Raw genomic sequence first — 26,222 nt, forward strand, 5'->3', positions numbered from 1 at the left:
CTGTTTGGTGCGTTCAGCACATTTTATCAGCTTATCCGATCCGTAGGCAGATGAAACACTGCAAGTCAAGCGGGGTGAGAAGAGATTTCCCAACAGGGTAAGCAGGCATTTGGAGGCAGGAGGAGTGTGGGAACTGCAAGGGAGAGGAAGGTTTGGGATCTGGGGCTGGGGAAGGCTCTGTTCCCTTTTTCTGGCCGAGAGTTCGGGCTGAGGGGCAGGACCATGTGTGTGGCATCTCCTTGCACAAGCTCTGTGGACAAACCCAAAGGTCTCCCGGGTGCTGTAGGCATATCCTGATGCATCCCAGAGACCATCCTGGAGATGTGATGCTGAGGAGCTGGACCAGGGCTGACCTGCGCAGCCGTTCCCATGTTATCCTCGCATCCCTGGGCTCTGGTCACCTAGCAACAGTGCATCAGATCTCACAGCAGCCTTAAATAAATGGTGTTCAGCAGGACTGTGAACCCTGCCGGGCCCCACATCCGCATCCCCACTGCTGCAGCCTTGGCTCTGGCAGCTCTGCAGTTGCCAGCACAGTCTGTCATGTGCTGCCAGGGCAGCTACATAATCCGTGCTCATGCTTTCCCCTTCCTCAATCCCCTCCATCCTCCCGGATTTAAGCCAGTCCTGTGGCACCTGGTACACTGGGAGCTGCTTTCATCATATTTGAGAATCAACTTCTCCCAGGGCGGGATCCCAACCCTGCCTTGACTTGGAGCTGCATCCCCTGTTTTCATTTAGCTCGATGTTTAGGGGAGCTGAATATGGGTTATACCTTTCCATTTATAGTTTTAGCAAAGCATGATTGGATTTTGTTCCAGTCATTTTTTATCTTGACTAAAATGTCGGTTTTGAAGACCTATTATTAGCAATTTTTTGTATAGCTTCTGGATTACTGCAGATAATCATGAATCACCCTCTGCAGTATTGATATAGGTACTCTAAGCCTCCCAACAACCACCCTGTAAGTAATGCCTGTGATTACAAGCAGAAAACCCTCAATGGTAACGAGTGTGATTGGAATATGGGAATGGTGCTCCAGATCCAGTGTCTGCAGAGCACATTTCTCCAACAGAGCACATTCCTCCTGTGTGTGGCAGGAGTCCTGGTGCACATGCTGTGGCTCAGTTCCAGCTCCCAGTTCCAGCCTGGGACTTTGCTTCCAGCCCCTTCCAACCCCTTCTCTACATTTGTCCTGCTGGGTGCCCTTGTTGCCTTACGTGGTCTCCCAGTGCTGGTTTGGTGCTTTCTGATTAGGAAACTGCATCTCTTTGCTTGATCTGATGGTTTTACTGGTGCCTGGTGGGCAGCTGCCTACACTGGAGTGAACACAGCACACCCAGACCCCTGGCTCCATGAGGAGGCTGCTCCAGGCCCCTCTGCTTTGGAATGAAGTTATTTGCACCCATCATAAAATCTTAGAATCATTAAATTTGGAAAAGCCCTCTAAGATCATCATGTCCAACCATTAAGCCAGAACTGGCAGTTTCACTCCTAAACCATGTCTCTAAGCACCAAATCTATATGTTGTTTCAACACTTCCAGGGATGGTGATTCCACCACTTCCCTGGGCAGCCTGTTTCAATGCTTGACTACCCTTTCAGTGAAGAAATTTTTCTCAACATCCAATCTCAACCTCCTCTGGCACAATCTCACCCTGCAGAGTTTGTCTGCAAATGCCATGTGCTGCCTCTGAGGAATCACTCATGGAGTTTTCTGTTCAAGTGAAATACTCCAGTGTTCTCAGTAAATTCAGTTGAGAGAAACTGGGTTTTATTCTCATTACTCTGCTCTGTTTCCCATTCAGGAGGGAGGAATACAAGCTCCAAAGTTTAATCCTAGATTTCTCTACTGACAAAGCTCACTGCACAGCCAGGAAAGGAAGCTCTGCTCGGCTTGGGCAGAACTGATACAGCATCATGCTCATCCTGGACCTCTTCTGTGCTAGTTTAAGGTCCATAGGGTGTCTGGGTTTAAACCAGGACCTTCTGGTTTGACTCCTCTTAGGAAGCACTAGCAACAGCAATGCTGCTGTGTTACAAACCAGGGCAAAGGGAAACGTGGGTGCTCAATATTCAAAGCTCCATTCCCTTATATCTTGCTTTCCACCCTGCTAAAATGTGGGCACCCTGGGCCTTCGAAGAAACTTCAAAGGAGGCAGCACACCCTCTTCTGTTAGCACTAAAGACTGATGAATAATAGAGTGGACCCACCCACTTGTACTTTAATCTGTCATGTTCTATGGAAATTAAGCCTTTCTTTTACAAGAAGGCAATTTGTGCTCTTGGCATCCTGGGTGAGAAGGAGCTCTCATCTCCTGCTGGATTATTGATACCTTTTGTATTAAGCAATGCAGTGTCTAATTGGGCTCTTTGCCTGTTCTGAACCACTCCCCAGACAGTGCTCAACAGCACAGAGATTTTTGGAAAGGGTGGGAGCGGGAGCTTCCAACACCTGTGCCCAGGGTTTGCTGCTGCCTGCAGGGATGGGTGGGCAGAGAGCAGCTGCGGGTCTGGCTGGACATGCTCCCTGCCCTGTTCCTGCTCCAGCAGCATGGTTGTGGACAGCCTTGATGTGAAACTCTTTGAAATGCCACTCCTGAGCTTTCTGATTTCGTCTCCTGCCAGGATGGAAAACAACCCTTGGTGCTGGGGAGCAGCAGTGTCTCTGCCGTGGTCCCCCAGAGTGCTGAGGAAACTCATCCTGGATAAACAGGCATCCATTTGCCCGAAGGGGGTACAGGTGTGAGCCCTGCTGGCACGGGCAGCTGTGTTTTCCTTGTGCTGAAGTGGGGTTATAAACAAGCAGGGTGCTGAGGCCATCCTGCCCTGCCCTGCTGCGAGCTCAGCGGTGATAAAGGGCTCCTTGTCTGGGGCAGGCACCTGAGCCAATCCAGGGAGTGCTGGGCTTCATCCTCCTCGTCCCCCACGCCTTGGCAGCAGGCAGAGCTCTGGGTGGGCACCCTGCCCACCGGCCGTCGCATCTCCTGCCAGCCCAAACCCACCGGCTGCCTTTGAAGAGGTTGCACCTGAACGGGGAGATGGAATTTAAGGACAGGCAGGAGCCAGGAGGCTGCCCAGCCCTGGGGAGAGGATGGCCAGTCCCTTGCTCTGCTGTGGCTTGGGAGGAGAGCCAGGACCCTGGTGGAGTTTTAGGAGGACATGGAGGGGCTGGGGCTGCTCCCATGGACCCAGGAGTTTGCTGGGTTCCTGCATACCTCATGGCCATGGCTGCTCCAAGAGGGAAGCCTGTTCAGGGGCTCCACCAAAGGTGCCAGGATGCAGCCTGGAATGGCTCTGGGATGCAGAGACATTTGCCAGGCAGGTGCTGGGAAGAATTGCTCTTTCTTTCCCAGCCTGGGTGAGGCTGAAAGTGATGCCAGCATTTTGCATACTTTGAGGATTGAGGAGTTTCTGTGTCTCCCATGATAAATCGTGTCAGGAATGAAGGTGGGGGAGTCCAAAATCAATAAGCTGGGGAAGCCAGTGTCAGGGTCACATGGCAGTGCTGCCAGAAACCTATGCTAAATGCTTAAATCCTTCCTTCCGCTGCCTTGGGACCTTCAAAGAGAGCCCTCAGAGGCCAGGGAACTGCTGACTCTTTTTTTATACAATATTTTAGCAAGGCTCACTCACCTTCTGGAAGGTGAGTGTGTTGGGGGCAAAGTAAAGTCCACACTGGGAGCCTGAGCCATGAGAGCCTGACGGGACCAGGCAATACCCACGTGCTCTCAATCTTCTTATCAAACATTGCTACACCTGGGCAGGTTCCTCATCTCCAGCCTGTCCTGCCTGCAAAGCCGGAACTTGAATTGCTTCCTGTCACCCTCTCCAAAACCTGTGGCGATCCACATCTCAACACATTCCTGGTTCACAGCAAAGGGAATTCTCCATCTAGACTGCCAAGCCATGATGTGAGCCGTGGGGCTCTGCTGCGAAACTCCAGCGGGGAGCACCTCGCTTCAGGGAGTGCTGGATTTTGGGTTGGAAAGAGGGAGCAGGACGAGGAGCGAGAGCACCCAGGCGACGTGGAAAGCTTGCCATAAGGCATGGGAAGGAGGGAGCGGTGCCAAACCCATGGGCTCCTCTCCAGCTCTTCAAAGCAAATCGTTAGAGAGAGGAGAGGAGAAGGCGGCGAGCTGCAGTTTCCCAGAGGGTGGAGAAAGGCAAGGGAAAGAATATTATGTGAAGGAAGGGAAGCTGATGGACTGAAGTCTCCCGAATGAAAAGGAAGGGAGAAAACAAACATGAGCAGGAAGGCGTAGAAGTAATTTCACAGGAGGATTTGCAGAAAATCATTGAGATGCATCATCACAATGACCAAAAACAGAAGAAAAATTCCTAAACCTAAGAGGAACTTTTCTTATTCAGGGCTTTTATTTCCTATTTTGCTGGTACTGCAGGACCTGGAGAGGAGGAAGGGGAACAGCAGTGTTTTTATGGGGAACAAACCCTGGCCAAGCTCAGCATGTGTTGTCAGAGGCTATGGTTTACATTAGAAAAGACTCTAATACTGTGCTACGGCTTCCAAGTGCCTTTTGACGGTGATGATTATTTTCAACTGCTCAAATGGTGTGAAATACAGGCAGGGAATTGAAAAAAAAGACCATTTGGCTTCAAGAAAAAAATCCAGTGCCCCTGTCAGAGGGAGAGCTGATGCTCTCCTCTCTGCTCCATAACGTGCTGCCTTGGTGGCTTTGGCATCCTGTGCCATGGCTGCTGCTGCACCGCTCTTCGTCCTTTCAGCAGTGATTAGGGTTGCATAACCAGGAACTGATGCAGATTTGCTGTTTTCTCCTCCTCTTGCTCCAGCTCCCAGAGAGTGAATTATGGCATGTTCAAAAACCTCTGAGTTTCCTCAACCCAAATCTTGTCCCTGTAATCTGGTGGAGGTCTTGCTGCAGCGGTTGTCACTAGAAAATTGGTTTCTATCCACAGGGTCCATATGGCCAGAGGCAGAGAGGTGCTGGGCTCTGTGTGGGAAAAATGAGGTCCTAGAGTGGGCAAAAGAATATGGAGGGCTGGTGGGGGAGGAGGCAGGTCCTGGCACTGCCTGGCAGGAATGCTGCCTGCCTGAAATGCATCGGGGAGGGAAGATGGTCCTTGGGGATAGCCCTGGAGGATAAGACACTGGGGAGCAAAGAGTACTCCTGACACAAAGAAGTCCAGGACAGAACCGTTTACCAGGCTGAGGACATGATGTCCAGGACCACGTGGAGGCTCCCAAAGTCAGTGGAAAAGTGCTCATCTCCAGCCCCATCCTCTCCTGGGCTTGGAACTAGGGATGCCTCCAGCCTCTTTCCCTCACCACAAATTACCTGGCCCCTTCTATCAGCCTTTCCCCCCTTTCTAGACAAAACAACCTTTCCCCACTCCTGGGACTGCTCCTTTCTTCTCCAGACTTGCCTAGCCTCTTTCATCATGCCAATAAAAGAGTAAATGCATCACACGCTGGCCAGGGAGAGTGGAAACCCTTAAACATCTAAGAGGTGAGAGCGACAAGAGGTGTTTTTCTGAGGCTCCCTGATGCCCTGTTAGGTCAAATGTCTTGCTCTGAAGCAGGAGAGAGGGGACTTGTTAAAAACCTTTCATTTTTCTGATTTTTAAGGTCCTGTTTCAGCAGGCCGGAGGCCGAGGCGTGAGTGGGGCTGTCGGAGGGGAAGGGCAGTGAGCTGACAGCGTGCAAACAGATTGTGCAATATTTGCCTTGCACAGAGCTCCCATTGTAAAGCCTGGGAGTTCTGCTTCCAATAAATCCCCTGCCATAATGCCCCATTGATGGCAAGAGAAAGGCAGTATTGAGGGCTGAAACAGCTACAGCCTCAGGAAGGGTTAAAAAATAGAGAAAAGGGGGGAAAAAGTAAAAAAAAAAAAAAGAAAGATTTGAGACTTAGTTTTAAACTTTGCTGTGTGGCCCTCGTGGCAGATCGCAGGCGCAGAGAAATATGTGGAGCCTGTTTGCATAACCCCATTTGCAGCGAGCACTTTCGGAGCCAAAACGCAAGTGCGGCCGGAGCTGGGGGGCGGTGGGGAGAAAAAAGCAGGAAGGGCTGTGTTTATTTTCATTCTTGCCCCAGGCCACATAAAATTAATAATTTGAAAAAAAGTAATAATTAAATATTTGGTCAGAGAACCAGCTGTGCAAATGTGAGGAGCTGTCACAGCTGCAGGGACATGGAGGGACTTGGTCCAGGCACTGGTCAGGGTTTGAAGACTCACAGGTCATGTACCTGGGTGTAAAGGCACCAAAAAGGAGCGTTTTGGACTTTGGCTGGTGACTTTACCCTGGTTGCTGAGTGATTCCTCAGCATAGCGGCTTGGTTCCAGCTGGGAAGGGTCTGCAGGCACCTGGAAGGGCTGGGCTAGGGTGCAGGTGGGTGATGCTGTGCCCACAGAACTGCTGCCAGCCCCACATCACCCAGCATCCAGCTCACCTGCTGGGCCTCCCCATCATCCTGAACTGATACTGCTGCTGCAGACAGGGCTGGGAGGGAGATTCAGTGTCTTTTGTCACAGCAGCTGATGTAATGGGAGGAGCAGGGCTGTCCTTGCCAGGGCAGATGCAGGACCAAAGCAGGCAGGGTCTGCTGGCTGGCTCAGCACTCACAGCCAGGCCAGCTGCCAGGGGAAATCTCCCCATTGTGCAACATGCTGGAGCTCTCCAAGGAAGCTCCTGGCTCTTGAGACATCTTTGAGTGAGGCTGGACGAGTGACTGCCTTGAATTAAGAGCGGTTGAGGGGGTGCCTGCAGGCCCTGAGTACTTTTTCCATCCCAAGACCTTGTGATGCATTAATCACTCTCAGAGCAGCTGTGCAGACAGCTTAAATCGTCCTGACCCCAAAACTCCAGACGTGTAATTTCTTCCTCCTCCTCTCTGCTAGCCGCTCCCTTCTCCTGCCTCCTGTCATGGTATCGGTGGGGTTGGTTGGAGGGTCCCACTGCACCCCATTCCCTGGGATCTGGAGTGTTTTCACTGTATCCCTTGCTGCTTTTCACCCTTTCATAATTTCTTGGAGGAGCACGCAGAAAGTGTCCATGTGCTGCTGAGACCTAGCCAGCTGTCCCCGAACCTTCTGAGCAGGGTCACTGCCAACAAATTCACTATTTATTCACCCTTTGGCTCTTGGAAAAGCTCCCTTGGCTGAGTTAACCCTGCTGTTTCCTCCCCAGACCTAGGGCCAGCTTGGACCCATCACTGATTTAACTGAGCTGGCTGCCCTGGCTGGCACAGAATGTCCCCTCCATGTGTCTGTACGTGCCCACATCCCTGTTGCCACCTCCTTCCCTCCTTCAACCCTCTGAGCTTTGGTCACTGACAGCAGCTTAAACTCAGGATGACTCTCCCAGCCCGTGCCTCCTGATCCTAAGGGTGTGAGCTGGATGTGACCCACCACACAGCTGTGGAGCAGCAAATCCTCACACCCAGGAGGTGCTTGGCTCTGCTCTTGCTCCTCAGAGGTGGGATCCAGCCCTGCTCCTCGTAGGTGGGCTCCAAACCCACTCCTGTGACCACACATCCCTTCTGCTGCCCCCTCCTGCACCTCCCTCCTGCTCATCCTCTGGCCCCAAGCAAGACATAGTTTATCAGTGATCTGTGTTGCCTTGAACCCAGTTTCTCTGCCATGTCTCAGGCCTGACATCTTCAATTTCCTCTCTCATCTGTAACACTCACCCAAGTGGACCATTATTTATTATTTGGGAAGAGCTCTGATTACAAGCCCTGGCAATAACTCTGTCTCTGGTTTGGGGTGTGTGTACAGAGCCATGTGTACAGGAGAACACAGGATCCAGGAGACAGGGATCCCCCACCTCTATTTCCCTTCAGTCACATCCAGGTTTTTCCAGGAGGAGGATATTTTTCAAAACTAAAGGTGTTGGGGAAGAAAAGGAGGCAAGTGGTGGGAAGGAGGAGAGAAAGAGAGAAGAGAATCGGGTGGAAGAAATGAGAGATGAGCCCCTGGGGATTAATCAAACCTCACTGAAGGGCTTAGCCCAGCCCTTCTGAGCTGTTGAGTGAGCAGGGGTTCCTGCCAGCAGGGAAAAGCACAGAACACAGCTATCCATCCCTGCCTCCTGCTCCTGTCCCCTGCACCCCTCCCTGTGCTCCTGCAAGCCCCTGAGCCCCGGCTCTGTCCTGGTCCCTGTCCTTGACCCCATGCTCTCTGCCGGTGTCTCAAGCTAGGAGGGAGAAGCCCATCCTCCCTTTGCTGTTCCTGGGAGTCCCGGAGAGTGAGGAGCCTTTGATCCCTCCTCCCCACTCCTCCATGGTGTCTAGGGTCCTAGGGAGCAGGCTGGCGTGGGGCAGGGGGGACACTTGGGGACTGGAGGGTCAGTGGAAGGACAGGGAGTGTGGGAGGAGCCCAGGGAGGGGATCTGGGAAGGGAAAATGTAGGGAGCCATGGAGCCATCTGTCTCATCCACTCTTCTGAACCAGTTCTGAAGGCAGAGTCCTCCCAGACCCCAGTGAGCCCCCACCACAGCCCTGCAGGTGTAAAGGCAGATGGCATGGCTGGGCTGGGGGCTCTTGGTGTGCCCAGTGTACTGGGACCCCTCAGGTCCATCACTTTGGAACTGCAAACAGCCACAGGACTCTGCTTGGGCCAGCTCTGACAGGGATGGGTCAATGTGAGTGGGTTTGTGCAAAAAATCCCCTTTCCTGGGCCATGTCCTTGGCTGGGAAAGTGGGGGGGGACAAGATGGATACCAGGCACGAGGGCTTCCTGGTGAGTGCTGGCCCTGCAGAAGGAATTGCACAGGGCCATTGCACATCTCTGCCAACTCCTTCCGTGAAGCATCAGGGCACTGGCCCCTTGTCCCAGCACCCCAAGCTCAGATCAGTACCCCCTGCATTGGCAGAAGTCTCTGGTTCCCATCAAACCTTGCTCCTCTCTGGCTGTGACAATGGCCCTTTCCCGCCTCAGTTTCCCCACTTGGAAAATGGGTGCAGCAGCACCCACCACTCCTTACTGCTCTGCAAGTCCCCGTGTGGTTTTATTAACACTGGAGGTGTTCAAGCAAGTTTTTGCAACTTCTCGTCGCTCGGGGTTTATTTGGACGATGGTCCTGTCAGTGTGGGCAGCTGGCCCCAGCAATCCCTCCCAGAGATCCAGCCCTTCCCGCTGGATGCTGCGGGAGCTTCAGCTGAGCATCCCACCGCGGGTCCTGATCCATGTGTCACACGCCTCGGTGGCTCAGGGAACGCCACGCTTAGGACCCTGCGTGTCCTGGGGCTTCCCAGCTTTTTGCTGGAGCTGCTGAGCTGGGAGGGGCCGAGCCGGCAGCTCCCCATAAACCTGGCGGCTTAGAGCAACTCCTGACAGATGTTGGGACTCTGCCTGGGAGCGGAGGCTGGGAAAGAGAGAGGGCGGCTCTTGCCCGGAGAGCGAGGAGGAGAGCTCGGCACCCCTGGCTTGAACTTTAGCACCCTCTTCCGCAGGAGTTTAAAGACGAGGATCGCCGGACCCCGAGCGAGCCGCCCGGATAGCCGGGCAGGCGCAGGGCTGGAGCAGACCAGAAGCCAGAACAACTTTCTTTGACGGGGACTTTGTGGAGCTCTTCATAAAGAAATAACAGCAGGGGAAAGCCCCAGGAAGCCAGGAAGCGTTTCCAGCGCTCGGGACGCTGGTGAGCGGCTCCGGGCCGCCGGCAGCCCGTGCGAGGAGCTCGTCCCGCCGTGCAGATGTGTGTGATTGGAGCAGCGTGAGCTTATTTTCCTTTGACTGAAGGCAACCCAGCCCCGGCGGATTAAGCTCTTTGTGTGCACGCCAGTGTGCCTGGATGGAAGCTGCTCCCGCAAAACCAGCTGCGAGGGTTGTGGGGAGCATCCTCTAGGTCAGGGAGCCCTCCTGGAGGAGGGGGAGAGCTCCTGTTTCCGTGGCTCTGAGGCGATGCTGGGACAGTAACACCCTTGGCAGGCAGCACAGCGCTTCGGGATGGCCGTCTATGCCCTCACGGGTTTCTCGCTCGTCAGCCTGCTCAGCTTTGGCTATTTGTCTTGGGACTGGATGAAGCCCAGTTTGGTGGCTGATGTGGCCACAGACCCCATGGAGAAATCACTGCCTCCCACCTTCACCAGGCCACCCCACATCATCTTCATTCTGACTGATGACCAGGGCTACCATGACATCGGCTATCACGGCTCAGATATCCAGACGCCGACGCTGGACAGGCTGGCAGCAGAGGGTGTGAAGCTGGAGAACTACTACATCCAGCCCATCTGCACCCCGTCCCGGAGCCAGCTGATAACTGGCAGGTAAGCCAGTGCCTGCCCACAACCTACTCATGTTCCCCTTTTGTCCTTTCTCTGAGGGGCTTAACCCCAGCTTGCTGCTAGAGTGATGCCCTGGTGTATTGGCTGAGGATGGAGATCTGGATTTCTCTAGAAAGCTTCCTGGGTAAATAGTTGATTTCCACACAGGATAAATAGTGGCACATGGCAAGAGCAAAAATGTGGATGCTGCTGGGTAATGGATGTCACTTTGGGAGAGGGTGGTCCCTAGTCAGGAGGTCTTTGGTGCTGGGCAAGGAGCTGTGTCCCCAGGTAGTCCCTGACACACTGGCCCTTGGAGATTTGCTGTGAGGCCCTTGGTGTGTGCTTTCCCTGAGCACAGGGTAGAGCTGCACTAGCCAGCACAGGCTGGATGTTGCTCCACTGCCTTTTCCCATGGCAGCACAGTCAGATGTCCCCTTATCCTGGGCCATTCTGCCTTCTAAGATAGGTGGGGCTTTCTCTGGAGCAGTACTGTGTGTTCAGCATTCACTGTAGGAGGCAGATCCCACCAGACCACCTCCTGCTGAGAAGTAGGCCCCAGGGATGTGCTCACCTACTGCCTGGAGTGGTGGAGCCCACCATGGTCCAAGCAAAGGCCTTCCTTCTCTCCTGAAGGTTCTTGAGGGGTCCCAGATATCTTTGTGGTGTGCAAAGCAAGGGAGGACAGAGACAGGGGGGTTATTCAGGTGGGGCATTTTGAGCCCACTTGCTTGTGCTCCCCAGCCATGACGCAGCCGAGCCACCTCCCTAGGCTGGTAGCAGTGGGGACAAATGCTGGTGACATTTTTGTGAGATGTCTGCTGAGCCTCTCTCTGTGTTCTTTGCATCTACTTTTGGTACTTATGGATGGATGAGGAGCTCCCTGTCCCTGGCTGGAGCTTGCTTCATTGGGTTGGGTTGGGGACATGGAAATCTGCATTTGTTTTGGTTCTCTAACACATAAAGTGCCATCACATCCTCCTCCAGTGCTGCTCCTCATCACCATTGCTTTCCCCTGGCTCTTGCTCCTGGCAGGTACCAGATCCACACAGGATTGCAGCACTCCATCATCCGCCCTCGGCAGCCCAACTGCCTGCCCCTCGACCAGGTCACCCTGCCACAGAAGCTGCAGGAAGCCGGCTACTCCACACATATGGTGGGCAAGTGGCACCTTGGCTTCTACAAGAAGGAGTGCCTGCCCACCCGCCGGGGCTTCGACACCTTCCTGGGCTCCCTGACAGGCAACGTGGATTACTACACCTACGACAACTGCGACGGGCCGGACGTCTGCGGCTACGACCTGCACGAGGGGGAGGACGTGGCGTGGGACCAGAGCGGGAAGTATTCCACCTTCCTGTACGCCCAGCGCGTCAGCAAGATCCTGGCATCCCACAGCCCCAAGGAGCCCATCTTCATCTACGTGGCCTTCCAAGCGGTGCACACGCCCCTGCAGTCTCCCAAGGAGTACATCTACCGCTACCGCTCCATGGGCAACGTCGCCCGCCGCAAGTACGCGGCCATGGTGACCTGCATGGATGAGGCAGTGAAGAACATCACCTGGGCCCTCAAGAAGTATGGGTACTATGACAACAGTGTGATCGTGTTCTCCACGGACAACGGTGGGCAGACCTTCTCCGGGGGAAGCAACTGGCCACTGCGGGGTCGCAAAGGGACGTACTGGGAAGGGGGAGTGCGTGGCATTGGTTTTGTCCACAGTCCCCTGATCAAGCGCAAGCGTCGGACAAGCTGGGCGCTAGTTCACATTACAGACTGGTACCCTACTCTGGTCAGCCTGGCCAGGGGCAACCTGAGCAATGTCCAAGGCTTGGATGGATATGATGTCTGGCCTGCTATCAGTGAGGGCAAGGACTCACCACGCACTGAAATCCTGCACAATATTGACCCCTTGTACAACCACGCCAAGTATGGCTCCTTGGAGGATGGCTTCGGCATCTGGAACACGGCTGTGCAAGCTTCCATCCGGGTTGGGGAGTGGAAGCTCCTCACTGGTGACCCAGGGTACAGTGACTGGATACCCCCACAGACCCTGACCAACTTTCCAGGGAGCTGGTGGAACCTGGAGCGTCTCACTGATGGCCTGAAGAAGTCCGTGTGGCTCTTCAACATCACTGCCGACCCCTACGAGCGCTACGACCTCTCAGGGCAGCGCCCAGACGTGGTCAGGACCCTCCTGATGAGGCTGGTGCACTACAACCGGACAGCCATCCCGGTGCGGTACCCTGCGGAGAACCCCCGGGCTCACCCAGACTTCAACGGTGGGGCCTGGGGACCTTGGGCCAGTGAGGATGATGGGGAGGAGTGGGAAGGTGGCCGGGAGTCCCTGAAAAGCAGGAACAAGAAGAAGAAGAAGAAGTGCAAGATCTGCAAGCTGCGCTCCTTCTTCCGCAAGCTGAACACCAGGCTCATGTCCAACCGCATCTGACAGACACTCCTCCAGCATCCACCCATCCTGGCCAGGGTGGGGCTCTGGACTGCAGTGCCATGGGATGGGAGCGAGGGAGAAGGACAGGCAGGGAGGTGGCCAGTGCTTTCTTGCTCTCCCTTGCTCCAAGGTTTACTCCAAAACACTTCTCCCCCCTGGCTGGAGTGGTGGCCACAGGGAGTTGTTCCCAGTGGGTGAGGAAGGGCAGTGTGGTCTCTGCTGCAGTGCTTGGTGGTGGTGAATGACTGTGCTGAGCTGGGCTGGCCCTGCACAGCTGCTTCCAAAGAGAGAGACCCTTTCCTCAAGGATTCTGCAGCCAGTCATAAGCTTTAAGTGTTGGCCATCACAAGGGCAAGAGGAAGCATGGGGTGCTCTGCCTTCACGTTAAACCTCAACATTTCTGTTTGTCCCTGGCTTGCAGCCTGCTGCCAAGCAGCTGCAACCTTTGCTCTTGCTGGGAACTCAAGGCCTCCCCCAAACCCAAGACCACATTGCTTCTTTGTGGAGCACTGGATTCCTGACCACAGATGTCAGACCTGAGATTCAACGTGGCTGGACTAAGTAATGCTGCTACTGTGACCTCATGCGGGGCTATGGCTTCCCCTCTGCACTGGCCTGGGGAGCCGGGAGCAGCCCTGATGAGGAGCTGTGGCCATGGAGGCATGGTTGGATGCTCCCAGAGGACAGGTGGTTCTCTTTGGCCTCACATTTGGGAGGCAGGTTTGACCCAGGCTCTGGCGGTGGACTGCACATGGGTTAGGTACCCAGCAGAGCCTTTCACTCAAAATTTGCCTGGACACCCCCATCATCTGCAAGCCTCTAGGCACCCCTGTTCCTCCCTATGAATCCTATACATCCAACCAGCCAACCACCCCTGTCTGCCCCTTCCCAGTGCTGGAGCTGTCCCTGTCCCCACATCCCATTGCTGAACCTGGAGCAGTAGAAGATCTCAAGAAGGTCTCTGCAGAAGCTGATCTGCTGTTTTGTAGCTGCAGGACTTTAGAAGCAATGGTGGAGGACGGGGATGATGGGGACGTCTCCCGCCTGCCAGCAGCGCGCCACATCCCCTCGCCACAGATGGGCACTGCTCTTCCAGCAGCGCACGCGTGGGGAGGAAAACACCTCCCCATCATCCGCTGCTGTGGGGAGCCAGCCCATCCCATCGCCAGCGGCCAGGGAAGCCAGCGAAGCTCCGGGCCCCCGCGCCTTCGGCGGGGTGAGAGCGCGCACACGCGCGCTCGCAGGATCGCTGGCGAGGATGGAAGGGGGTAAATAGCTTTGAAATCACTTTGGATGCATGGTGCATTTCCATTTACACAATGTGTTTTACATTTCTCCCCACAGGTTTCTCTTGGTGCAGCGTGTGTAGGCGAAGGCCCTGCTGTGAATTTTGAAAATAGTTATTTTTGTCTCTGGAAAATGAGGCCCGTTAGGACTTGTCAGCTCTTGGATGAGCAGTGTGGGCTTTCTATTTTTTTTTCTTTTCCCCCCTCTCTTTCTCCCTTGCAAAATAACATTCATTTAAAATCTGTCATTGAAAGATGTGACAATTGGCAGCGTGCACACTGAATACCTTTCAGTGCTCTTTCAAGCCCTGTGTGTGAGAGAGGGATGAGGATGAGAAGAAAATGACATGTTTGTATTTTTTTTTTTCTTACTCTTAGCTGGATTATTTGGGGGTAATGGGATTTTCTCTAGAAACAAAGGGGAAAAAAACCAGCTGACAGCAAAGCAGAAGAGAGGAGGCTTCTTCTTGTAGAGCTGGGAAGGAGTTTGAAAAGCTGGAGCGTGGCAGTGTGTGTGCCAGTCCCCGCTGCTCCACGCACGCCCATTGCTGTGCCATCCCACCCCGCTGGCTCCCTGCATCCCTGCAGGCACATCCCAAGCACAGGGTTCAGAGGGGACCCCGCTCCTCCATCAGCCCCATCTCCATCCCTGCTCCCTTAGCATGTTGCTCCAAGACGACTGTTCCACATGGCATTACCTGGGTGGAGGTGAGCCCCAGGAGGAAGCTCCACATCCTCAAACTACCTCAAATCAGCCAGCCTGGTCCCTGGAGATGTGCACCATCAGTGGGACTGCGGCACCGGCTGCCATTTGGCAAAGCCAAGCAGTTGCTGAAAATAAAGCAACATTTTGCTGAAGAAGAGGAGGCTGCTGCAGACAGAGCCAAAGCCAGGGGAGAGCAGCAGGTGATGCTGCAGGGGCTTGGGAATAAATATTAGCTAAGGGAGCGTTGGTGCTGAAGGGAATGGGAGAGCAGGGCTGGACATGATGTGGTGACAACGCTTGGGAAACAGCTTTCATTTCCATATTTACATAAATGCATCCAAGTTTAGTCCTTCTTTTATTTTCTTTTTTTTTTTTTTCCAAAAATGTAAATTTCCATGAAAACATGCTCCATTTTCCTCCCTTCTCTTTTACAAACATCCCCATGAAAATGCTCGTCTGGTCTCACTTCCTCTTTCTGGGTTTGGATCTGCTGGGCTGATGCTGGGTTTGCAGTCAGCCTGGCCACAGTGGTGGATCTTCTGTCATCTGTATTTTAATTAAAAAGAGTTGGATTCTGAATCTTTGCAAGAAAAAACAGCTGAAGGAAAAGCTTAGTCCCTGAAAACAAAGAGGAGAAGTAGGCAGGAGCATCTCCGGGTGCTAGGAGAGAGCAAAGCCTCCAGCCTGAGGACAGCAGCTGTCCTTCACCCCTGATTCCAGCTGTGCTGTGTCTTAACATTGGGCTGGGAAAGGAGATGCAGCTGCTGCCACGTGTTCTCCTCATCACAGCAATGCTCTTAATGGTCTGTGCTGTGAAAAACGCAGCTATGTGCCAAAATCCCATGTTTTCAGAGAGCTGAAGTCCTCTGAGACTGTGTGCGCGCTCTGGCTGCCAAGGGGTTAATGCAGCTGGAGAGATGCTCAAGCAGTGGAGTTCCCCGCACCCGGGAGATGTGTTTTCACAGACAGGCTGAGGCTCCCCTCCCTCCCAACCTCCCTTCAAAGCTCCTGGCAAGCCCCAGGGAGCTCCCGAGCCCAGCAGGAGCTGGATGCAGGATGGGGGCCTGGAGGGAAGGGGCAGGGGGTGCAGCCGGGGCCCCCGGGGATGGAGGGGTGGTGGCTGCCTCTCTGTCCGTGTGCACTGGCTGTCCCCACCCTGGCTGTTTCCAGCCTGCTGGCTGGAGCGAGTGGGAAGGGGATGGGCTGGGAAAGAATGGAGTTGGGATGGGATAGAGATGGGGAGGAGGATAAGAGGGGGGTGGGGCTGGGCTGGGCTGGGCTGGGAAGAGGAGGGGAGTGGGATAGGACGGGGATGGAATAGGGATGGGATGCATTAGGCAGGACTGGGGGTACGTCAGAGCCTCTCCAACCCCACAGGCAACTCCCACCGGAGAGAGGGAAGAAGCCCAGTATCAGGCCAGGGGATGGACATCCCAGCAAACTGCCCCAGTGGCAGAGCACCCTGAGCATCTCAGAAGGTGTTCTGCATCAGGGGCACTTGTGTTCTTTCTCATGCCAGTGATCTGAGGACATGTGGTTTTGCAGGTTCCCCCCACTCAGATCTGGTGCACGATGGTTCCAGGGAGCCACATGGCACCTACTGATTGTCCCCAAGTGTCATGGGCATGTCCATTGGAGGGTCTTTGCCTATGAACCCTGCTGTAGGGGAGAGAGTGGCACTGAGAACACCCTGTCTCGGCCAAAAGCACCTTCCTGTGGTTGCAGGAGTAACTGCTGGGCCCATAGGGACAGGGCACGTTTGCAAACACAGCCCTAAATGTAAATCAGCTCTCCTCACCACGGTATTTATAATCTTATCTAAAAATAACCCCAAATTCAGCTTTCCAGAGGACAGCAACTGAGCATCCCCCAGACCCCAGCTTGCATGTGAAACTGTCCCAGTAATTTTGGGATCTCTGCAGTATGTAATTGGCAGCCTGGCTGGTTTGGTGTGCGAGGCACTGCTGTAAGCCCCATCCCCTGGGAGCAGGAGCACCTGCTGCAGCCCCCCAGGACACGTGGGTCCTTCCTGAGCTGCGCATCCCGTGGGGTTGGGGTTCAGCATCCGACCTCGGGTGCCCACCCTGGGCCAGCCCCGTGGTGCAGAAACCAAAGCTCTACAGGCAGAGCTAGAGGGTGTGGGGAGCAGGATGCATTTTTGGAGAGGCCAGCCCAGTGATGGAGAGGAGCACTGGGGATGAAGGTCTCCATCAGGTGGCCAGACCCGAGCATGGCAGCAGAAGAGCAGCATGGCTCCCAAAGCCCTGCAGGAGCAAATCTTGGGATGGTGGGAACAGACACATCCTGAGAATATCCGGAGGCCTCTGGGAGAGGACTGGGACTATTCCCCCCTACAGGGGAACCCCCAGCCCAGAGGTGAAAGATTCCACCCAGAGCTCCTGCTCCCCTCGGTCTGTCCCCAGGCACTCAGGACTGAGACCTGTTCCTGCTTGGGAAAACACTACCAGCAAAGTAGAGCTTGTTCAGCATGCAGAAGTCTGACACCCCCTTACCCTAAGAAACAAAAATGTCGAGGAAAAGGAAAAAAACTGAATAGAGAGAAGAACAGAGAGGAAGAAACTTTTCCTGGAGAGCCGTGTCTCTGCTGGGCAGGAGAACCCTGGGGGGGGAGGCAGGGTCCTGGGGGGGACTTTGCCATCACCCCTGCCCGGGTGAGGGGTTTGGGCTGCAGCAGGGGCCCCGGGGGGAAGGAAGGGACACATCCCTCCTCCGGCTCCGGGAGCACGCAGAGTCACGCGTGTGGGGTTGAGCACGTGTGGCAGTGTGGGGGTGGGCACGGGGAGGGGGGCAGGTCACATTGCGGAGCTCACGGGGACACGAACAGCAGCGCAGGTGGGAGGGAGGTGGGAGTGAGGCAGGGGCACAGCGCTGCCCACGGCCATCCAGGAGGTCTTGGGAGTGGGGGGCTCTTGCTCTTGCCTCTAGGGTTCCAAGGGGCTGCTGGGGGCTGGCAGCAAAATGCTGGGGGAGGAAAGCACTCCCACAAACATCCAGATGCACCGGCCCCCATGGCAGCCCCCCACCACCTGGCAGAGCCCTGGGGTGGAGAATGAACCCCTCTTTTTTTGTGGGAGCACCATGGGGAGGAGTTGTGCAGATGCCTGGAGGCATTTTGGGGACTGTCATGTCCCCGGGGCACAGGTGGCACATGTGCATTGCCTGTAGCCCAGGTGGGGGTGCCTGGTGTGCTCTGCCCATGCCAGGGCACGGCCAGGGTGGGTCTGGAGGTCATCAACCCTTGGGGACTGTGGCCTCACCCCTGTGCCCTTCCATGGCTGGGAATCAGTCCCTGCTCTGCCACCAGGGTCACCTGGATGGGACCAGACAGGAGCGGGAGGCTGGATGCAGGGATACAAGGTGGGGATGAAGGTGGGTAATGGTGCAATTAATGGAAAAGCCATTAGACCTTTCTCCTCCTCCCCCTCCTCTTCCTCACTCCGCCACTTGCTGTCCTCCTCCACTTCCACCTCCTTTCTTCTCTCCCTCTCTGCTCCTCCTCTCTCCCCTCTCAAAGATTTCTCCCTATTTTTGTCTGGTTAGAACCTTTTATTTTCCTTTTAACCCTTCCATGGCAGCCTGAAAGAGAACTCAATCTGTCTCAGCTGCCAAAGGCAATGCCCTCCCAGCTGGCACAGGGAGTCCCTTCTCCTGTTGTGAGGAGGGCCCCGCTGCTGCAAAATCATCCAGAAATGGGACACAAGCCTAGTAGAAAGATCTTCTGGGGGAAGTCAGCAGGTGGAAAATGCAAGGGGTGCTGTAGACAGAGTGGGTGCTGCTGGATCCCCAGAGAGGGCTGGTGGGGACTCAGAGGGAAACCCCTTCCTTGAGGTTTTGGATCTCACATCTCCACTTTTATCACACTTTTTGTGCTTTCTTATGTTCAGCACAGCAGAAAGGCGACTCAGCAACAAAAAGTCCAAGGACTAGAGGCCAGACCTTCCTCCTATTCGCACTTTGAAACTCCCCCCTTTCTTCCCTGGCTTGGGCAGCACAGGGACACAGCACCCCAGGACACAGTCCTTTTGCTCCCCTCTAGCTGTGCTTCAGGCCAGGCTGCTCATCCCTCTCTGTGAGGGACCCTCAGGAGCTGCTCCACAGGAACCCCAGGGCCCTTGGGGGATGCAGTGGGCAAATGGGGGAGTGGGGAGCAGCCAGCCCTCCCCTGCAGTGTGATCGGGGCCAGCCCCTCTGGGGACCCTGGCTGAAGGTGGGACAGTGTGGGGACCTTGGGACCTGCCATGATTTCTCCAGCTTCTCCTGACACACTTCTGCTCCATCTGCTCCCTCCTGCTGCAGTGTGGCCCCATCCCACAGCCCGCAGGGCCCCCAGGAATGCTGCTGCAGGTACCAGAAGGGCCTGTATTTTTTTTTTTTTTTTGGGGCGGGGGGAGATAAGCAGTTGCTGGGGTGACAGCATCCTCCTGCAACATGGAAACCACAGTTTCCATGGAAACCTTTTTTGCCCCAATTATTTTACCACTGCCACAGCCTTTAATTTGCCATTAATAGTTGTATTTTAGATGTCCCCCTCCGCAGCAGGTGGGTGACCCCCGGGCAGCCCCCGGCCCGGGTGCCCAGCAGGGCCCTGGTCCCCACGGAGGGCGGCGGGTTTGGGAAGCAGTTGCCCCGGCAACAGAAACAGGGCGTTTCTGGCAGCGGTGGTCACCATGGGGACGGCGATGCTGACGAAGGCTTGTGAAGCTGAGAAGACAAATTGCCCTCATCATTATCTCCGGGCTTGTCAATCAAATATATTCCCTTATTTACCTCAGCGAGGAGAGAGCCCCGGGAGCACACGGAGAGGGAGGGAGCGAGAGGAGAGCTGCTTGCCCCAAACTCCGCACCGGGAGGGAGCATTTCCAGCCCCTCAGGATGGCCACCATCACCTGCAATCGCTTCACTGAGGAGTACCAGCTCTTTGAGGAACTGGGCAAGTAAGTTGGAGATGGGGCTGGGATGCTCAGAGCGGGGCTGTGCCCTGGCTGGGAGAGAGACTCAGCGGTGCTGGGAACTGCTGGAGATGAGGGAAAGCAGATGGGCATGGAGAGAATGCCGTGGGAATCAGAGAGGGCACGCGAGTGAGGACAGGAGCTTCCAGCCCCAGACCTGCTTCTCTGTCCCTGCCTGAGTTCAGGGGCTGCTGGTGGATGCTTGGCTGGGGGCATGGGACACCCCAGAGGTTTGGAGTTGCTTGGGAAAGGCTCGGTTGCCCCTCTTATGGAAAAGCTGCTCCCAAAAAAGAAGGCTGCTAGCTCCCTTGGGAAGTTCTCCAGCTGGTAGGAGGGACAGGACAGCTGAGGAGGAAAGCCAAAGCAGTGGACACCCCTCACATTTCGTTAGGGAATTTATTTGTGTAGATTCACTAGGGCTTGAGTAGATCTGCAGGAGACCCAGTCTGCCTGGCAGTCCCCAGAGAATCCCTGTGGCTTTTGGAAAGATCCAGGGTATTCTCCACCCCTGTCCCAGTGAGCCACAGCACTGTCTGACCCTGCTTTCCTGCAAAGGAGAGCTCGGCTCCTCTGGTCCAGCTGTCATCGTGTGTGCCTGGATCAGTGTGTGCGTGTGTGTGTGTTTGTGTGTGTGTGTGTGTGTGTGTGCAAACAGAGCTGCCTGTGCCCAGCCAGGGGATCCTGGGGAGCACTGAGCACCCCCGGGTGGAGCAGGGGATGCCAGGTTCCCTGTGTGGAGGGATGCTCCGCGTCCCGCCCAGCGCGAGCCTACAAAACGGGTGCAGGAGTGAGCAGGCATGTGCCTCTGTTTTGGTTTCTGTGCCTTTTTTTGGAGCTGGTGTGCAAATCTGGGCCGTGTGGCCACCGTCCCTTCGGAGTGGCTGGCAGCGTGGTGGTGGGCTCAGGGTGCCTGTGCCCTGGAGGGGAAGCTGTGCCCGTCGGCAGGCACAGGGATGCTCCAACCCCGCAGCCCTGCATTGCCCGGGCACAGAGCAGCCTGTGCCTCAGCGTGTGCCCACATGCACGTGGGTGTGTTAAATGGGGGCGAGGGAGAAGGGAGAGGGCAGAGATGGGGACATGGAGAGGCTGAGACAGGAGGACTTTCTGATGGCTGGGCTGAGTGCTGCTCACATTCCCCAGCCAAACTGTGGCATCGGAGTGCTGCTACAAAGTGCAGCTCCGTGGAGGCAAATGGAGCCCACCCTGTCCTGGGACATTCACACCCATCCCTGTGGCATCAGGGTGACAGAGAGGGGCTGGTGGACTGCAGGGGATTGGGTTCAGGAGTGGGTCCCTGTGGTGGGGACAGCCCCAGCTGGCACTGCAGGCAGGGGGATGGGCACCCTCCGGGGAGCTGGTGGCAAGGTGGGATGTGGGACCTGCTTTTTCCAGACTTTTCTTGGCTTTTCAGGGCTCTAGGGTTTTCTGGTGGTGACAGGGGGTAGGCAGGTGAGGCAGTGGCTGTTCTGTGCCTGTGGTGAAGCTGTGGGGCTCTGGCTGGGCAGAGGTGGCTGTGGGGATGTGGAAGGGAGTTCGCAGGCTGGGAGTGATGGGGGAAGACCAGGAGGGCTCCTGAAGGTACCTGGGCTGTGATGCTTTGCTGGGTGGGTGCTGACTGGAGGGTTGAGCACCCAGGCTCGGGGGCTGCTTGCATTGCCCGGCACTGTGGTCCAAAACCACCTGGACAGATGCATTTTAAAGGGAATAAAGGAGCAAAGCTGGCGCAGCAGCTCAGCAGCCCCTGAGAGCATCGCCCCCGACCACCCCAGTTCTGGGGGGATGCAGGGCAGTAGCCCCAGCTCGGTGCATCCCACAGCTCTTCCATCCACTCAAGAGGGAGGTACAACAGCATCACTGAGGTGTTCCCGAGTTAGGGGCTTCACCAGGTTAGCCAAGGTGCTGTGGAGCTGGTTGGGGATTTTCCACTGGGATGGTTTCCAGCACATCCTGGCACATTCAAAAATCAGCGGTTTCCCACGGGGAAATTTCTGCTTCATGGGCTTAGAGAGGGAAATCAGGACGAAGTGCCGCACCTCTGCTCTGCTGCGGCAGCTGCTGGCGCTGGGCAGCGCCGTTCCCCTCCGGAGAGACGCTCCCGGTGCCAGTCGGGGCGGGTGTCCTGGCAGGGCTGGGCAGAACCGCTCTCCCCGCGCCAGAGCCGGGCAGGGAGCAGCGTCCTGCAAGGACTCAGAGCAGAGAGGGTCCATCTTGAGTTTGCTGTCCCCAAGGGACGGGAGCGGGCTGTTGTGGGGCACACGGTGAGTCCCCAGCCCGGGCTGCCAGGCTGCTGCACCCGCCCTGTTTCTCTGCCGTTCCCTCGGCTGGCACCCACCCTGGCCGCCGGGCAGGCGGGGGTCTGAGATGCCACACACCTAATGGCAGCAGCACGGTGGGGCTTTGGGGGCAGGCCGAGATGGGCAGGGAGATCTGCAGAGTCTGCCCAGCGAGGCACAAGCCCTTGGCACATCCCTGCACCTCCCAAGCATGGGAGGACATCTGTCCCGAGCGGGGGACACGGAGCTGGGGAAAGCCCACTCCTGCGGCAGCCCCCGCAAAGCTGAGCCAGTGAAGGGCTGCTCCGATCCCCACGCCTGCAGGAGGGAATCGGGCGGGGGGCAGCGGGGGGGACAGGGAGAGGATCCTGCCCACGGCCCCCCGGAGTAGGACAAACATGAAGTGCAGCTCCATCGGCGCCTCCAAATCCGCCCCCGCAGCAGGTTCAGGGAGAGGCTGGAGACAATTACCGTGCCGAGCCGCAGGATCAGCCCCTCCGCTCCCGGAGCTGCAGGAGAGGGGGCTTATTAAAAAGGAAAAAAAAAAATATGGAGGAACAAAAAATCCCCAGCCCACACTCTGCTCTCTAGAAAGGAAAAAAAATGCCTCGGAGGAGGAGGAGGTGTTGAAGAGAGGGAGGGTGGCAGCAGCACAGCCGGGCACTGGCAGGGAAGGTGTGAAAAAGGGAGAAGCGGAGCAGCCTGGTGGCAAAGGCGCTGCTTGAGCTGGTGGGGAAGGCCGTGGGGACGAGGCATGGGGTCATGCCTGGCCTAGGGATCAAGGGACAGAGGCTGCAGGGCTGGGGCTCAGCAGTGCCAGGGCTCGGGGCTGCAGAGACAGGGCTTGTTCTAGGCTGTGGGTCCAGCCAGGTGACCAGGACACAGAGTGTACCCATGGCCCTGCAGGTGATGTACCCGTCCCTTGCTCACACTGGGACATGCTGTCTCATCCAAGCCAGGCAGAGATGGGGGTCCTCAGCTGCCACCAGGCTTGGGGTGATCTCCACCCAAAGGCCCAGAACCCTGGGAGCAAAGGAAGATGCTGCTGCCCATGGCCAGGGAACAGGACAGGAGACCTTCCTTCCAGAGGGGTTTCTTGCAGCTCAGCAGGGCTGAACTCCCTGCATGGCACCCCCAGCACTGCCTGCAGTGCGCCATGAGCCCTTGGTGTGGAAGGGGATGCTGCCTTTGCCATGAAGATGATGTATTTAGATGGAGCAAAGTGGTTTTTTTCCCCGCTAGGCTGGAAAAATCCTACATGGAACTGAGTAGCAAGGTAGCAGCCTGGCACAGAGAGTAGAGCCGGGCTGGGGGTCAAACACCCAGTGTGGAGGGTTCCTGGCCAATGCAGACCCACTGAAGGACCCAGCTGGAACAAGGATGGGGGTATGGCAAGTATGCTGTACCCCTGGGTATCCTGCACCTGCATCCAGTGTTCCATGTTCCACCCACCCTCCAGGCACACAGGGTTTTACTTATGCTTTACAGACCACAAGTAGACATTTGGTTTCTGTTAGGAAGGTCTGGAGGAGCCAAAAGCCAGGAATGCAGCTGGGGGAGTGAAACAGCCGCTTCCCATGGCTCCTCCTTTTTTGCTGTTCAGTTCAACTAAATAGATGAGCAAGTGGCTGTGGACACTGGGACCAGGAGTGACTATTAGTCTCCAGCCTCCAGTGGATCTGGGACACCCACAGCCCTCCAGCCTCATGCTGGGTTCTGCAGTGAAACCCTGAGCTGGGGCAGAGGGACATCCCTGCTTGCTGCACTCTCTGCTGCAGACTGTCCTGCCACTGCAGAAACATCACACATGTCTTTAGGACAAAAATTAGAGAAGATGAATCCCAGGGATATACAGGAGCCCACAAACTCTACACGGTGTGGGGTTCCCAGCAGGATGAAGAGAGCGAGACCACAGGACTGCCAATAGTTCTGGTCTGCCTACCTACTGCAAGCTGGATACGAAGCATTTCGCCCACCCTTTCCAGTTATTCTTCCCCAGGATTCAGGGATATTAACAGCTCAGCTCTTTCAGGAGCCAGGATTAAATGGCAGGACGGGGAAGCTGGGAAGCACCAGGATGTTTTCCCTCAACTCCTGCCTGGCACGTGCCGTGAGCGATGCTCTGCGAGGCAGCACTGGGCGCGTGGGCTGCCAGCTCTGCTGGGGCTCCATCCCCATCCCTCCACACCCGCTGCTCGCCTGCTCCTCCAAAAATCACATTCAAACCCAAATTGCCCGTCTCCACCCGCCCCTGCCGCTAAAATCAATTATCAGCCGCACTCGCCAGCCCGCGGCCTTTTATTCCTCAGCAGGGAGTTGGAGTGGGGTGAAAGGGAATGGGGGAAGGTGGGGCAGGAGGTGGGATTGCTTTTAATAGTTGTTATTTTAGCGATTGGAGAGGTTTGGCAGGAAAGGGAACCTGGCACAAAGGTTGTGCTCAGCAGGGCTGGAGCGTGCATGTGTGTGTGATTGCAGTGCTGCAGCTCCCAGCATTGCGCCAGCACTGGCAGTGCCACGAGCTGGCAGAACTTGGGGCATGGGGTACCAGGGCAGACAGGAGTCTTTGGAGTGTCCCAAGGCCTGCCAGACCCCAGAAGAGCTTTGCACATTAGCTTGGGCATCTGCAAGGTGCAATAGCATCCATCCCTGTCCAGCTGGGCTCCATCCTCACAGGGTCACCCGGCTGTCCCTGCCTGGGTGACAGTTTTGCAGTGCGGGGTGGGAATCTGGCACTAGTCACAGCTGCCAAGTCCTGCTGTGACTGAAGGGTCTAGAACACACAGACTGAAGTGACCAAGAGCTACATGGCAGCTGCAGCCATCACGGTTTCCCTTGGGAACCAGTGGGAATCACTGCCCCTTCCCTCCTGGCAACAGGTAGGGCAAAGCCAGGAGGAAGGGGAGGAAAAGTGCACGGTGCCTGGGGTGTCCCAGAGGAGCACAGCGGGGAGAAACCCACATTCCTCTCTAGGCCCGCATGTGCCTCCTCCCATCATCCCTCAAGGATGGTGGTGCAGGGAAGTTGATCCCTCCTTGTTTTGCACAAGTCCCTGCTCCAGTCAGCACCTATCCCCATCCTTGTCCCCATGCTGTGGCTGCCCCTCACCCCACAGTCACATGAGAGCTGAGCTGTGCTTGCTCCCACACTGAGCCCTTCACCTCTGGCTTCTTCTGTTCTCAGGGGCGCTTTCTCCATTGTCCGGAGATGCGTGAAGGTGTTGGCAGGACAAGAGTATGCAGCCAAGATCATCAATACCAAGAAGCTCTCTGCTCGAGGTAAGTACTGAGGGTGTTTTGGGGAAAGCAAGAGGTGAGCAGGGCTCATACAGTGGGGAATTTGTCCCCTCTGCATGGTGCTGGGATGATGCCTTTGATGTGCAATGAGATGAGGGGTCTTTGATTGAGCTGTGCTTGACTCCTCATCCCACTCTGTCCCCACTGCAGTACTCACTGAGCTCCTTGATGGATGAGCTCCTCCATCCCAAGGAGGTGGTGTCTTGGTGGCTGCTAGCCACATCCCATCCAATCACAGGGATGGCTCTGCAGCCTGTCTGTGCCAAGGCTCAGGGGAACTCCCAGACCCCAATCTACATCGTGAGCCAGAGGACCCCATTTCTGTCCTGAGACCTCCTCACCACCACCCTGCACACACATTGCAGCAAAATGATGGTTACAGCCTTGCAACAAGTCAGAGTGCTGCCAGCTTTGGGCACAGGGTAGCACAGTTATTTTGGGAGCATAACTTCTGAGAGGGCCCCTGCTGACACCCTGTCCCTGCACTGGGGTCTGTAAGTTTTCTTACTCATATACCTACATCAATGAAAGGGGAACACCCCTTCAGGTGAGGGTTTGACTTCATTTCTACCTGGGGCCCTCAGCCCTTGCAGCCATCTGCTCTGGTGGAGCACATTGCCTGTTTGCTGCTGGAGGGTCTGTCCCAGTGGGTCTATCTCTAGTGAGGCTGAGATGAGCCAGCACAGAAATCATTAACCAGCCCTTGCCCCAAGCCAGGGACCCCTCTGCCCCCGTGTGCCCCACCTGGCAGAGGAGCTGTGATGAGGTGGACTGAAAGGAGGAGGCAGCAGATGCTGTGTCCCCGCTCCGGCTCCTCCCTGGCTGTTGGGAGTGCAGGATAAGTGCTGGGAGGAAGCGCCCTGCCGGGAGGGTTTAATTAACCTCCCTCGGTGTCTCTCCCAATTCCACTGCTGGCCTCCAAAGGCAAAACTGAAATGCAGGAAAGAGTGACAAGCTCCTTTCTGACCTGGAATTAAACCAGCATGTCGCAGGATCCCTCCC

The 26,222-nt window shown here is 55.9% G+C and overlaps 2 protein-coding genes across 2 annotated transcripts in view; both read left to right on the forward strand.

Moving 5' to 3' along the window:
• Window positions 1-9,932: 9,932 nt before the first annotated feature.
• ARSI (arylsulfatase family member I) lies at window positions 9,933-12,692 on the forward strand. The gene is made up of 2 exons (XM_021552220.2): window positions 9,933-10,252; window positions 11,285-12,692. The coding sequence occupies exons 1-2, from the start codon at window positions 9,933-9,935 to the stop codon at window positions 12,690-12,692; spliced, it is 1,728 nt and encodes a 575-aa protein (XP_021407895.1).
• Window positions 12,693-19,369: 6,677 nt separating this feature from the next.
• The window catches only part of CAMK2A (calcium/calmodulin dependent protein kinase II alpha), a 34,334-nt gene continuing 27,481 nt past the window's right edge, over window positions 19,370-26,222 (forward strand). Inside the window, exons 1-2 of the mRNA XM_021552244.3 lie at window positions 19,370-19,639; window positions 25,108-25,202. Coding sequence (XP_021407919.1) covers window positions 19,578-19,639; window positions 25,108-25,202 — 157 coding nt within the window. The 5' untranslated portion in view covers window positions 19,370-19,577. The remainder of the gene's footprint in view (window positions 19,640-25,107; window positions 25,203-26,222) is intronic.

This window comes from Lonchura striata, chromosome 15, assembly GCF_046129695.1.
Source record: "Lonchura striata isolate bLonStr1 chromosome 15, bLonStr1.mat, whole genome shotgun sequence".
NCBI lineage: Eukaryota > Metazoa > Chordata > Aves > Passeriformes > Estrildidae > Lonchura > Lonchura striata.